Here is a 15251-nt window from a genome sequence, read left to right on the forward strand (position 1 = left end):
TCAACGGACCATGATGAAAATCGAACTTGATCTGTAACTTGATATGGCAAAGCAATGTACTAGATATCAAATGAATATCTGCAAGCAAAACCCCAAAAAGTCTGGAAAACTGATAATTCACGCTATTTTTCTAAGTCCAGGAGCCATAACTAAGTGAAAAATCAACGGACCGAGACGAAATTCAAACTTTATCTGTAGATTTAACTTGTTATGGCAAAGCAACGTACCAAATATCAAATAAATATCTGCAAGAACAGAGAAAAAAAGTGTGGAAAACTGGAATGACGGACGGACAGACGGACGGACGGACGGAGCGCAAACCTAAAGTCCCCTTCGACTTCGTCGGTAGAGGACTAATAAACCCCATTTTGCGATTCAACGACACTTGCCACAAACAAACTTTTTTTAAAAAAGAACTAAATTTATGTTTTAATAAGTAAATTGAATACAATTTACCGTTTAATACAGCACATATATCTTTAAGGACGCTTGATATAACAAAAAATGGATACAGGAGTTGATTTGAATATTTGGCTTAGTTTGATTGTCACGAGTAAAAATATAAAATTCGTTTAAAAAAATCTAAGGATTTCAAATTTTCTATGATGTTCAAAATTTGAAATGTGTTACCGTTTCCTCTATAACACTATTCAACTTTTCTCCACTGTCTTTGGGGCCTCTGTGGCCGAGTGGTTAGAGCATCGCGCTCAAAATCACACGGCCTCTCACCTCTGTCGGCGCGGGTTCGAATCCCGCTCGAGCCGGTAAGTGAGAAAGTTTACTTTCGGTAGGTCGATGGTCTCTTCCCAAGTACATTGTAAATGGGTTCTCTCTTCCACCAATAACAAGAGGCCCATGGGCCACATCGCTCACCTGAGTCACCCTGGCCCATATTTGAAGACCTACCATATATAATTGCATGTAAAACCTTGGTCCCCAAACTACCCTTTGCAAACTTGAATCTACACTATGTCAGAAAGCTTTCATGTAAATGTCAACTTCTTTGGTCCAATGGTTCTTTTAAAGCTTTTTTCTATATTTGTATGTAAAACTTTGACCCCCCCCCCACTTGTGGCCCCATCCTACCCCCCGGGGACCATGATTTGAAGAAACTTGAATCTGCACTATGTCAGAAAGTTTTCTTGTAAATATCAGCTTTTCTGACTCAGTGGTTATTGAGAAAAAGATTTTAACTATATATTTGTATGTAAAACTTTGATCCCCCTTGTGGCCCCATCCTACCCCCGGAGCCCATGATTTGAAGAAACTTGAATCTGCACTATGTCAGAAAGTTTTCATGTAAAAATCAGCTTTTCTGGCTCAGTGGTTCTTGAGAAGAAGATTTTTCCTATATATTTGTATGTAAAACTTTGATCCCCTATTGTGGCCCCATCCAACCCCCGGAGCCCATGATTTGAACAAACTTGAATCTGCATTATGTCAGGAAGCTTTCATGTAAATCTCAGCTTTTCTGGCTTAGTGGTTCTTGAGAAGAAGATTTTTAAAGTTTTTCCCTATATATTTGTGTGTAAAACTTTGATTCCCCCCCCTTGGGGCCCCATCTTATCCCCGGGGCCCATGATTTGAACAAACTTGAATCTGAATTATGTCAGGAAGCTTTCATGTAAATCTCAGCTTTTCTGGCTTAGTGGTTCTTGAGAAGAAGATTTTTAAAGTTTTTCCCTATATATTTGTATGTAAAACTTTGATCCCCCCTTGTGGCCCCATCCTACCACCGGGGGCCATGATTTGAACAAACTTGAATCTGCAATATGTCAGAAAGCTTTCAGGTAAATTTCAGCTCTTCTGGCCCAGTGGTTCTTGAGAAGAAGATTTTTAAATGACCCCACCCTATTTTTGCATTTTTGTGATTATCTCCCCTTTGAAAGGGACATGGCCGTTCATTTGAACAAAATTGAAAGCCCTTCACCCAAGGATGCTTTTGGCCAAGTTAGGTTGAAATTGGCCCAGTGGTTCTGGAGAAGAAGTCGAAAATGTGAAAAGTTTACAGACAGACGGACAGACAGACAGACGGACGCCGGACAAAATGTGATCAGAATAGCTCACTTGAACCTTCGGTTCAGGTGAGCTAAAAACTGGGCGCCACTATATAACTGAAAAATTGTTGAGTGTGGCGGAAAAATTCACTGTTTTGTAAAGAGTATTTTGTTCTATCTTTGAAAAATTATATATGATTTGACAATTTCGAAAAATCATGTGCGGCACTGGTCTACTCAATGCAGTAGGATAACGGTAATTATCTAATGCATATTTATGAAGGAATGAGGTTTGTGGTGGATGTGTGCAAGCGCACGAGAAAACATTATTAGAAACATCATAGGAGATGAGGATTTCGTTTACAGTATGTAGTCGTACTGAATGGTGATTATATGTTTGCTTGCAGATATTCATTTCATATTTGATTTCTTTTTAATTCGATTGAGTTAAATTGCATAATTTGCATAAAAAGTATTACTAATATAGCTTGATTTTAAACACATGCTTTTTATCCCTAACATTAAACAATTCATAATGTGATAGAATGAACATATACTTTGGAGAACATCTGTATCTTCCGGTTTTGGCATCATCGCAAATACAGGAATATTTGCATCCGTCCACCCATCTCTGAGACTGCTGATACAACTGACCATTATAGTAACATCCGTCTGTTAATGAAATTCATTGTATATTGAACATTGATGATTTGTATGCTGGTACTATCGCCTTTTATTATAGAATTGTAACTATATGATCATAATACATGATACTAATATTACATTGAAAGTAATATTGTAAACATCTACAATAAAGGATTAGTGCAATTTTATTTGATGATTCTTATACAGTATATCGGGTGTTTTTTCGCGGTGGAAATGTTAGTTTTCGTGGCGGATAAGGAAAATTCGCCAATAGCAAGAGCGCCAAAATTTTTATTCATGTGAATAATATAGTCTTTAAATAAAATTGCGCCAAAAATAAATTGTTAAGATTTCAAATTACGTTTTTGAAAACAAAAAAATCGTTAAATATTCCCGACGCGAAAATTACCCGATGTACAGGTATTCAATTTCAGCAAATCTACAAACCAATCTGCTTGGGCACCAATTGTGGGGCCACGGTGGGTCCGTTAGGGTTGAGTGGGTTAGGAACCGCTGTTGGTTTGATGCTTGGGATCGGATATCCTCCCAACGATGGTACCGTGCCTGACCCTACAAACGTTCCCTGGGAGCCTGCTGTACAGTTGATCGTTGGGCAGCATTGTCCGCTTGCCTTCACCATGTTACATCCCAAAGGTAGATTTGTATAATCAGGACATCTGAAGTGAGTTAAATCGAGTATAACAATTATAGATTACTTCATAATTCCAGAATTATCAAGATTTTAAAGTTAAAAACCTAGCAAATCTTGCAAAGAATGTTATAGTCATATACTATAAACTTTCAATAGATAATTGTTTGTTCAATTAAAATATATTTTTTCTGAAACATGTTTTTCCTCTTTGACAGATGTAAAGAGAAATGATCGCTACACAACTAGTCGTTGTAGTTCAGTATCTGATAACATTGCACGTTTACTTGTCTGTACCTTTTGTTGCATCTGTAGTACCCATACTTTGCGTTTTCACACATGCACTCATAGTCACATCCGTCATACCATGTCTCTCCCTGTTTGTGGGCAACACCCTTATACACACAACGATCTACAAAACATGTCTTCTACACACAACTACTTACAAAACGTGTATCCAAAAATGAACAAAACTTTCAGGAATTCTATATTCTACTAAATTTATGTTCTATGAAATTAACAATCTTGCAATTCTTTTTACAATCGACGAATTTTATTGAAAATATACTAGCTTTGATCTAAGTACCGTAAGGTCCCGGTTGGTTTAACAAAGCTGAAAAGTAAAACATTGTACATTTGTCAAAGCATTGATACAATATACATAAAGTTCTAGGGGGAAATTGTCAATATCTTTTATTGGACATCATCATTGAATGATTTGTTAATTTGACAATTATTAACTATACTATATTTCTGTAGACTAGTTAGCTTTGTTGGTTTTATTTTACTCAGTCAATGATCATACTGATTAAATCATAATATATGGAAAAAACTTACGACAGAAGCCACAGAATTTGGGACAGTTAACCAAAGCCCAGTCTCTGTACAGCTTGTCAGTACATGTGGCCAGTTGGTATTGGTTACAGTTATTGATCTTATCAACACAAGGTGGAGGGGCGGTTGGCTGAGTGGTGGCTAAAACCAGTTCAAAAACATGACACGAGTAATCGAGTTTTCATAACACTGCATAACAGGGATATCATTTCAATGATTTGAGATTCATAACTTACAATAGTTCTGGTTTTCAAGAGTTAGTAAATAAACACTCGGCGAATAAATTGATAAATAGAAAAAACAAAAACACCCATTGAATGCAGTTTAGTGGGAATGTAAACAACCACGAATTCGTATCATATACTTCATCCAGTGAAAATTCCACCTTACAACAAAAAATCAAAACGGAAGTTTTGTAGTTATTGCGTTGCACAAAAACACGGGAATGCATTGGAGTTTTACGTACAAGTTCCGTTTCCAGAGATGGTTCCAATACCAGAGAATGTACCATACTGGTTGCTAAAGTCACATTTTGGTTCCTTGCAACACTTTCCGGGCTTAGTCTCCAAGCGACATACGGCGGGCAGGTTCTGGTACACTGGACATCTGTTTGACCAATGAAATAACTTATTTGTACATGTACCTCAAACTTTATATCCAGTTTGGTGTTAATCGGTATCAAATTATTAGTAGATGGCAAATTCATAATTGATAAGTGTTAAAGGTTCCTGTAGTGCAAGGCATTTATTCGTGTAAGCTATAATGATAGACCACGTGGGCGTGACTTACTTAGATTGACAGCTCCACATTCCAGCACCAGCATCAACGCACTGGCAGTCATATTCACAGCCAACGGACCAGGTCTGGCCCTGGTAGTAACTCTTAGTGTTATACACACACATATCTACAAAAATTCATCAGTTGCTTTACTTTAATGATAATCACATCATATCAGTGAAAATCATGCAATTTGAATAGAAGTCTCTCCTATAACGTTATGAAATCGTTTCAAGATTTCAGTACTATTTATAAATTCCTGATAAGGCGGTACTCTGTTTGACATTTAGTATCAAAAGTACAAGTTTGAACTAGAAATGTCGGGTTTTTGGTCAATAAATGATGATGCAAACAACTATGATATATAATTATAATATGCATAAAAATATCAAAAGAATAATGAAAAATAATGCAATTACATCAAACATGGAATATATAGAGTCCATTACCAATTTTAGCCCCATCATAGCCCAAGGGGGTCCTGATTTTATCAAATATGAATTTACACAACATTGAATTGCTTGCATATCAATATGGCTAATTATGGCCTGTGGTTCTTTAGAAGAGTTTTATATGCATATTTCCCATGCAAACTGTTGACCCCATATTGTAGCCTCGCTTTACCTCCCAGGATCATGATTCAGAAAAACTTGAATACACCCTACCTGAGTATGTTTGTATGTCAACATGACTAATCATGATCTTATCTATTCATAAGAAGATCTTTAAAGATTTTTACTTCATATCCCCATGTATTTGATTCCCTATTGTTGAACAAACTTGATTCTGCACTCCCTGAAGGTGCTTGCATTATCAATATGACTTATCAAGGCCCTTCTGTTCTTAAAAAGAGGATTGTGAAAGCGTTCACCCTGTATATTCCAATGTAAAATTTTGATCCCTTATTGTGGCCCCACCCTACCCCCAAGACACCACGATTTGAGCAATTTTAAATTTCTACTCATCAAAGAAACATTCACAAAGTGTTTGCCTCCTTTGTCTTCTGATTCTTGAAAAGAAAATGTTTACAAAATGTTACCATATTTTCACTATTTCTTAATATTCACCCATTGCAAAGGGTGTGGCATTCATCTGAAACAATTTGAACTCCCTTTATCCATGAATGCTTTATAGCATGTTTGGTTCAAATTGCCTATTGATTCTGAAGGACATCAATAATGTGTAAAGTTACGGACGGACGGACAAGGGGTGGTCAGAAAAGATCACTTGAACTTATAGCTCAGGTGATCTAAAAATGAGAGATACATGTATGTTTAGAATTGCTTATGAAACAGTACTCTAAGAGATGACAGTTGATATTCATTCTACATCCAACCATTTTCTCCTTACCAGCAGGTCAGTCACGAGAATAAATATTCAAATTATGACGTCATATTGCTACTTACTGACTCCGTTAACATTGGCGACCTTCTGACCGGTCTGAGTCTGGTACTGTGGGTTGAAGTTACAGACAGGCTGGAGGCAGCACTCTCCGGTCTTCTTCGTCAGGGTACACTGAGGCGGCAGGTTGTAGTAAGCTGGACATCTAAACAGGATGAAGAACTCATTACATGCAGTACAATATTCTCATCTACAGAGGGCGACAAAATCATGACATGCCATATTATATTCTTGGGCATAAAATTTTAGCAGTCTAACAAGATAACTGACCATCAACAGTGTGAACAATTTATTACAAGCCGTACAATATTAATGTGCACTGTTACGGCACGTTTGGTCACCATTCGTGCCGCACGTATCGTCGCCCGGCGACTGAATGTGCCGCTAGGGTGGACACTAATGGTCGTCAATTTTAGGACCTACCCTAGCACGAATGGTCGCCACCCAAGCTCTAACTTTGCTTTTGTTTTGCAAAAAGGGTGTGCGTTTATGTGTTTGTGTGTATTTGAGTGACGGTGTGAGAGTGTGCGCGCGTGTATGTGTGCATACATGTGCATATACGTGCACGTGTGTATATATTTGCGTGCATACGTGCGTAATTATGTGTGCATTCATGTGTAATAAAGTTTGTTTTGCATTACACACGCACATACCTGTACACATTTGTGACTCAAGTCAAGTACGATTCAAAGCCAACAAACAAAAAAGCTGGACATTTCTGAATGGAATTTGATGGGAATTTATTTTGCAAACACATGAGTTGCAACATTTTAGCAACACAATACTCTTACATACCATCCTTATGGCACGCCGTTTTAACATTTATTCCTCTTCAAAGATAACTCATAGATCTTATAAGACATCTTATAAAAGATATAAAATATCTGCCTTTGTTAGTAAATTCTGCTGCTGGGTAATTCTGACCCAAAGCAATATGAATTTACACTTTTATAGCATATATAAGATATCTTATAAAACATATTTGATATCCCGTATATTTCATAAGATATATCATAAAGTTGATGAGATATCTTATAAAAATTCATTTATGAGATATCTTCTTATAAAACATATGAGATATCTTAGAGGTTTTATAAGATAGCTTACAAAAATAAATTTATAAGATATCTTCTATCTTTTTTAGATATTTCATAAACTTTATAAGTTATCTTGTTTAATATACAAGATATCTTATAAAGTTTATGAAACATCTTATATAGTTTAAAAATATTTTATATATTTTATGAGATATATTATCAACTGTAAATTATATGAGACCTCTTAGGAAACTTATTAGATATCTTATTCAAAATAGAAGATATCTCATAGATTATATAAGATACCTTTATAAAGGAGTAAATATAAATATGGCATGACATATATCCTGACAAGTATGAGTGTGCAATCACGCATACAAATACACGTGAGCACACATAGGGAAATACAAGCAAGTACTACCATTTGTCATGGCTTGATAAGAAAATGAAATCTTTGAATTCGGCATAAACATGCACTGCGTGCACAGTTTTAATCTTAGTGAACATAATATTAATGAACAGCACTTTACCACTTACCATGTTAACTTAATGTAAAAAAAAATAAAATCATCAATACTATCATGATGAACAAAATAAAAAGAGGAATTTAAGCCAACTACTGTACTATCGATAAGTATGAAGTAAAATGTACAAAATTTGTACTTTTACAAAGTAGGCATCAAATTGAACAGATGGAGTAAGCAAATCTATAATTTTGCAACTTCATAGGTATGAAGCACTTTTCATACATGAAATTGGCTATCCCAATATAGAGCCACTATTTCTTAAAGTAATTACATTTGTAGCACAAACACATTTGTCTTTCTCTCTGTTATTGAATTTGGCGTGAGAGAGAAAGATTAAATGAGATGATTGTAGGGGCAACACCGGGATAGCTCTGACTTGTTGAAGAGTAGGCGTCTATGGAGGAATACTACAGTTTTGTGGGTATATCAATGTCATGTTTCGTGCACTCTCTCCTCTTGTAGGCCTACCCTTTTACACCACATTAATGAAATGCAAGATTAGACCTATTCTCTGCACACTTGAAACATGTCGAAGATTTAAAGAGCTGTTTCGAATCGGAATAAGATGTGCTGTGCGATTCTTTCTAGGGAACGTCCATTAATATCTGATTGTTAATCGAAGGGTATTAGAAACCGCCATATCTCACTTATAGCTATTACCTGGCAATTCAAAAGACTCGTTCGGTTTGATCAAACCGGAAGAAATTGAAGACGGATTAGGAAAAGAAGATGGAGGAGGATTATAAGGGAGAAAGAGAAGGAAGGGTAATAGGTGCTGGAAGAGGAGGAGGAGAAGGAAGAGGAGAAAAAGTAAAGTTAGGGTTTGGGAGTTGGGGCTTGGGTGCCGATCATTCGTGCTCGGTTACGGCCTAAAATTGGCGACCAATCGTGTCCACCCTCACGGCACGTTCGGTCGCTCGGCGACGATACGTGCGGCACGAATGGTCGCCAGCGACCAAACGTGCGGCACGAATGGTCGTCTTCAACCAAACGTGCCGTAACAGTGCACCAAGAGTTTGAACAGTCATTCATTATCACTGAGCACCAAAATGTAAGTAATTCATTAACAGTACCAGTTGAACAATGTAAATGGTATAACGCATTTTAACGATAAAATATGGTTACAATAATTAATGATATAAATGATATGTTACAAATTTTTAACTCATGAAATCGTAGCGATAGTTGCACGATCATTTATGCGTTGCGACTGCTATGTTTAATGATCCTAGCAGGTGTTACAACCTATGTACCCAATTCTAAAGCGGTTTAACTTCTGTTTAAAAACATAACCAAACAGTGATACAAATATCCAAAAAAGATTTAGATTGTATATCAAAATCATTCCAATTTATAATGTTGACTCTAAGTTGTAAGCCGCATGAAAAAGGTTCTTCTCTTCACAATAAGAGTAACCTACTTGTTGTAACAGCTATATTTTCCTTTACTGGCGTCATCACAAGTACATTCATAAGCACAGCCGTCAGACCACCTTTGTCCTTGGGAGTATGTCTTGCCGTTGTAATAGCACTTTCCGTCTGAAGAAATAAAGCTAAGTATGGAGATCTTTCGTTTTAATTACAATCAATAAGTTTTAGTTAAAATCCATAAGTTTGAGGTAGGATCGTGTGTTTTTATTTTCAGAAAAAGATTTTTACTGTGATTGATACTCACAATATCCTGGTTGTCCCTTTGCATCAGGACCTAAGTGATAAAAGGAAATGATTATGATGAAGCTTGTACCGGTAAGATTTCTAATCAGAACTCAAATGAAAAAATCAGGAATTAAATGAAATATAATTTTTTCGCCTTGCTGGGAATTCCATTTTCATTTTAATCAAATTACATCATGGAGGATTTATTTTAAGAACTGTGCCAATTCAGCATGTATTGTGCAATCAGTATATTTTATCAGGGCTCAATTTTGATTCATTTCATGGCCAACGGATACCTTTTTCCCAAGAATTTAAAAGTTCAACAAAATACAAACTCTGTGTTTTATTGCTTTAAAGAACAACCCAATAAAACTAATACGTGATACTCCACAGATATTAGCCAACACGAAATTGAATGGTTCACTGGTATTCTATTTATAGAAAAGTCTTTACTAAAACACAAACTTGGGAAGTGTGATTGTAAGACAATTATGTAAATGTTTTTTTCAAAATACACTAGTAAATATACATACTACAATATCCACAGAATTTTCTACAATTTGCCTCAGCCCATGGTTGGTACTGGCCTGTACACACACTTGGATCGAACTGGGTACATTTCTGTGGGGCCGCGAGTGCGTCTGCACATGGTGGTGGTGGGGTCAAAACCGTAGCTGAAATGATAATATCGATCGGAATCATTTCTATTGCAGTAAACTTTGATGATGAAGTGTCGTAGTTGTGCCTCTGTATCAATCATTCACACAGAAACTGAAACATCAAAACCTAATTCTCTGTCAGGATGAAGGTGTATTGAATTTACCACGAAATAATTTTCAATCATCAGGATCACAATTCTTTCTTAAACATACACATAACTGTGTGAGTGCTGACTTACAATTACAGAATACGCAGAATTTCTGGCAGTTAATCTTAGCCCAGTCAAGGTACTGTCCTTTACAGGAAGGCTTTCCATATCTGGCACAGTCTGAGATAGCATCCTGACATGGGTCGATTGGTGGGGCAACTAGAAAATGAAGAAGAAAAACCTGTTACTTTCATCTCGTAATGGTGCAGGTCATTCCTTACGTCAAGCAGTCTAGAGAGTACTTACCAGTCTAGAGAGAGTACTTACCAGTCTAGAGAGTACTTACCAGTCTAGAGAGAGTACTTACCAGTCTAGAGAGAGTACTTACCAGTCTAGAGAGAGTACTAACCAGTTGTGTTTGCACCAGGAGTAGGTGGAATAACTAAAAATACATGAGGGAGAAAATTAATTCAAATGCATTTTCCTGGGATGATAATAAAGAAATGACAGGACATTTTCACTGAATGCAAAAGATGGATAAAAGAAATATAAAAACCATTGCATGTCTTTGCCTGGAAAGCGCCTTGGATTTGTTGCAGCTGATTGAAATTAGTAATGGTCATTACGTGCGCACTGTCAGGATCCGAGGCAATGTCGTTCAACTCAGACTTAGATATACCACGGCCAATACCAATGGAGAAGACGTTGATGCCAAGCTTGTGAGCATTGTTGGATTCCTTGACCGTTTTGGGGTGGTTGTTGGAATTTCCGTCGGTAAGGACAATGGCAAGGTTGGGAACGTTCGATCGGTCTCCATTGGCAGCAGTGAACATTTTGCTGTACATGGTATTCATTGCATCCCCTGTGTTGGTACCACCACTCTTGTAAGTTACTTTGTCCAAAGCGGCTAAAAGAGAAGCTTTGTCGGTGTGGGTATTCAGCTGAAATTCCTGATAGGGTCGGCTACTGAAGGTTTCCAACCCGATACGGATTTTATTTGATCCGATATCAAAGCTTCTGACCATGTCCTTGACAAAGTTGATCATTTTATCGAAATTTGGTTTGGTGATACTTCCCGAGGAATCCAAAACAAAAATGATGTCAGCAACACTTCCAGCATTGCAGTCTGAAAATCAACAAACGAATACTTATTGGTGAAAATAAATCGAGGGCTTTTTAGATATGACCATTAAAACAGAGGTCCTGTGTCATGATAAGTATTGATTTATAAAGAATTTCGATTTTCTAGATCTCTCCGTTCTTGTCAGTCAACAAGCTGGAATAACTATGGACGCTATCTTATATACAATTGGTAGGATATGCATCTTCATGTCAGCATTATTGTTTAGTATGCCATTGCGAATCACTGTCAGACGATCGACGAAATCCAACTTTTATTTGAGCAAAAACATGTAAACAGTTCCCAAAAACTTACTGGGAGCAGGAGCTGGGGTTGGTTTTGCCTCTGAAAATAAAGAAAATATGCTTTACATTAAAAAGGGTACTTGAAGATCCATATGCTTAATCATTATTCGTTTCAAAATGTGGAAATCTTGATTGAAAAATTAATATGGTGCTATTGTATGTACGTTCACAGGTCTTTGATGATAAGGTTCCCTTGAGAGAAGTTAAGGCGTCGAAGCTGTCGGCACGGAACGTGTACTGGCTGTCGGGATCTGTGGAGATTGCGTTCAGTTCATTATTATTGATTCCGTGTCCAACACCGATAGCAAACATGGTGATACCATCCTTTCTAGCTTTGTCCGCCTCTGCAGCGGTTAGCTGTCGATTGTTGGAGTTACCATCAGTGACAACAATACCGATCTTTGGTACTCCTGGTCTATGCCCTAAAACAAGTAAAGGTATCGATGAAATATTAGTAGAATTGATATGAGTCAACAGAACAGACTTCAGAGATTCTTAATTTGAGACATTCTGATATAGAAAAGTCTAATGAAAGTAGAATATGTTTACAAGAAGTCATATTAATCAACGGGTGGTTTGTCTATATTGTCTACATTTAGTTACCTGCTGCTGAAGTAAAACTGTCAGTATGCATAAACTTGATGGCTTCTCCTGTGTGAGTTGAACCAGCGTGGTAAGCAATCTTGCCAATTGCTGAAACCAAAGATTGTTTATCTGGATGAGAATTCATGTGAAACTCAGCCTTGTGGTTTGTGGCGAAAGTGTCTATTCCGATTTGTACATCGTTTGGTCCGATATTGAAGTCCTGAGCAACACCCTGGACAAACTTCAGCATCTTGTTAAAGTTGGTAGATCCCACACTGCCAGAGGAGTCCAAAAGGAAGACGATATCAGCCTTTGCCCCACAGTCTGAAGGAGTAGGAAATAAACACTCGTAGTTCAAAATGCGAATAAATTTATAAGGTTTGTCGTACCGGTAGTTAAGTTGTATTACGCATTTATATGTATTTTCTGTAACTACACTTTAGGTTAGGTTACCTGTTCTGTTGCTTGGTGGTGGAGCTGTAGTTGCTTTTACTGTCAAAATATATATAGTCATGAACATTAAGTTTGTTCTGTTCTATATCTTATCAAATGCATGAAATAATAAACGTTAGAAAGCAGTAAAATAACAGCAACTACAAGATGTACCTTCGCATGCTTTTTGTGCCAATTCTCCTTTTATCTGCTTCAGAGCATCAAAATTGTTGACAACGTAAACGTGAGAAGCATCTGGATCAGTGGCCATAGCATCTAATTCCTGTTTGTTGGCGGTTCCAACGCCGATAGAGAAGACCGTGACGCCCTGTTGCTGTAGTCGCTGAGCTTCAGCAGATGTGGCAATGCTGCTGGTGGATTTACCGTCAGTAATGACGATGGCAATCTTCGCAGCGTTGTTTCTGGCGCCATTGACTGTTTGGAAACTGGTTTCTCTAGCATATTTCAAAGCATCAGCTGTGTTTGTTCCCCCGGAAATGTATCTGATGCCAGAAATGGCTTGATCGAGGGATTGTTTGTCATGGTGAGCGTTTAAGTGGAATTCCAAATGAGTGCGGTCGCTATAGGTGATAACGCCGACCTCTGTCCCTGTTGCGCTGATGTCCATACCGTTAACCATGTTTTTGACGAAGCTAAGCATCTTCTGGAAGTTGGTATTCCCTACACTACCGCTTGAGTCCAGAATAAAGACGATGTCGGCAGGAACAACGCCACACCCTGCAAAAACATTAATGGAGAAAAATCATGGAACTGGCTTTTCTCTCATTTCTCTACACAGAAAATATTAACTCGACGTCAGAATATGAGTTTAAATACGCACTTAACATTTCATCTTGTTACGAATGTGTCTTTTATCATATTGCAAATACACAATATAAGTAAATAATTTCTTAGATTTCAAATGTAGCGTTTTAATTGTTATAACAAATATTTCATTAGTTATTTAGGAAAGGCACCTGGTGATGGGGTCGTGGTAGGGGGTGGTTGGGTTGTTGGGGGCTTTGTAGTGGGGGGTGGAGTTGTAGGGCAGGCCTGAGTGTTACAGGTTCCCGTCTCTCTCGCTTGTCCGACGCAGTTTTTACCACCATTTGCTGGCGGTGGATTGTTGCAGGATCTTTCTTTAAAGTGAGTGCCACCTCCACACGTTTTTGAACATGGAGACCAGGATCCATATTTGCTCCAACCTCCATCGACTGAAATAAAATCCTTACACTTAAGTTCACTTGCTAGTATCTCTGTAGAATAGCCTCAGACAAATCGTAACATGTGCAGAGAAAAGATTCTAAAAGATTGGTGTCTTGTAAAATGATAATGATGAAAATGGATCTATGGAATATTTTACGTTTGAATAAGTCTACCAACTCTGTGTTATTTCATGAAAGGTTTAAGAATTGTAGCTTAAAATGTTTTTGTATCCGGTAAACTAACGTTAAATTGAAGCATAACATTTACTATAATCTGAAAGACATGCGTGGGCTATGAAATGTTCTACTTTGACACACCTTTATAGAACATTTGTTCATTTTCCAGACAAGCCCATGTATATGTATGCTATCTACGTCGTCAGGAAATACATGAAGTTCATATTGATAATAACCTTGTGTACATCAGCACATAATCACGGACATCAATATTTCTCAAATGATTCAAAATGCTGGCGGACCTTCTTTATAGATATCATGAAAGCAGTATGATTGATGTCATTATAAGAACAATTAACGTCTACACAATTATCCCCCAAAAATGGGGCATTAAAATTTATTATATAACATTGTTAGCTCCGTATAAATCATTGAAGAACTTCTTGAGTTCATATTTTGCAAAACTCAGCGTTGAATTTTTAAAACATGGGATTTTCCAAGAAAGAGTGCACATTTATGCATCATTACGCGTAAGAGAGAAGTTGGAGAAGACTTGGGCTATATGGTTGTATTTCCGTTTCCAAATTAATTGAAAGTTGCATGATTTAAATCCGTCAAGTATTCTGAGAGCGGCAAGTCGTGGGAGCAAGTTCCGGCTAAGACAGAAGTCATGTCCTCCATTGTTCCATATCCCAGCGATAGGTATAGAAATAATTATGAGCTTCACCGATCTTTCCGATGAAATCTTATCAAACGAGATCCGGCTTCAGGATCATAAAACATTTTAAGTTTACCGGTAAGTCAAAATCTGAATATTGTGATAAAATCATTTAAAAGTAAATCATTCTAAAATAAAATTGTTATTCAATATCGCTTCATCAAATTTCTAGTGTCCGCAAATTAAGAGTTTCAGTTCGAATGTAATGAACATCTTGCAGGTGATTGAAATTTTGATTTGAGTCTGAGTTTGTTGCAAGATTCCGGGGCTCGATATTATGGTAGACGTTGGACGATAAAGCAAAGGTCTAAATTTGTGACGCGTCACTTACAGCTGGTTCTCTCTCGGTATAAGTAGAAAACTCTCAGTGGAACGTTCA

The 15251-nt window shown here is 37.2% G+C and overlaps 1 protein-coding gene and 1 long non-coding RNA gene across 2 annotated transcripts in view; one reads left to right on the plus strand and one right to left on the minus strand.

Annotated features, from left to right (window-relative positions):
* Positions 1-15251, minus strand: part of LOC125672652 (uncharacterized) — an 86995-nt gene that overhangs the window by 26001 nt on the left and 45743 nt on the right. The window contains 20 exon segments of the mRNA XM_048908845.2: positions 2555-2669; positions 3090-3319; positions 3589-3703; positions 3878-3904; positions 4129-4266; positions 4592-4731; positions 4915-5029; positions 6309-6448; positions 9288-9405; positions 9542-9571; positions 10056-10196; positions 10421-10549; positions 10740-10772; positions 10887-11456; positions 11766-11795; positions 11920-12177; positions 12359-12664; positions 12794-12832; positions 12947-13510; positions 13750-13986. Of these exon segments, the coding sequence (XP_048764802.2) occupies positions 2555-2669; positions 3090-3319; positions 3589-3703; positions 3878-3904; positions 4129-4266; positions 4592-4731; positions 4915-5029; positions 6309-6448; positions 9288-9405; positions 9542-9571; positions 10056-10196; positions 10421-10549; positions 10740-10772; positions 10887-11456; positions 11766-11795; positions 11920-12177; positions 12359-12664; positions 12794-12832; positions 12947-13510; positions 13750-13986 (3475 nt within the window).
* LOC125672659 (uncharacterized) lies at positions 9335-13125 on the plus strand. Its single transcript, XR_007369056.1, has 3 exons — positions 9335-9423; positions 9512-9612; positions 12990-13125. It is a non-coding gene; the product is annotated as an uncharacterized LOC125672659 (long non-coding RNA).

Source organism: Ostrea edulis, chromosome 1 (assembly GCF_947568905.1).
Source record: "Ostrea edulis chromosome 1, xbOstEdul1.1, whole genome shotgun sequence".
In the NCBI taxonomy this organism is placed as follows: Eukaryota; Metazoa; Mollusca; class Bivalvia; order Ostreida; family Ostreidae; genus Ostrea; species Ostrea edulis.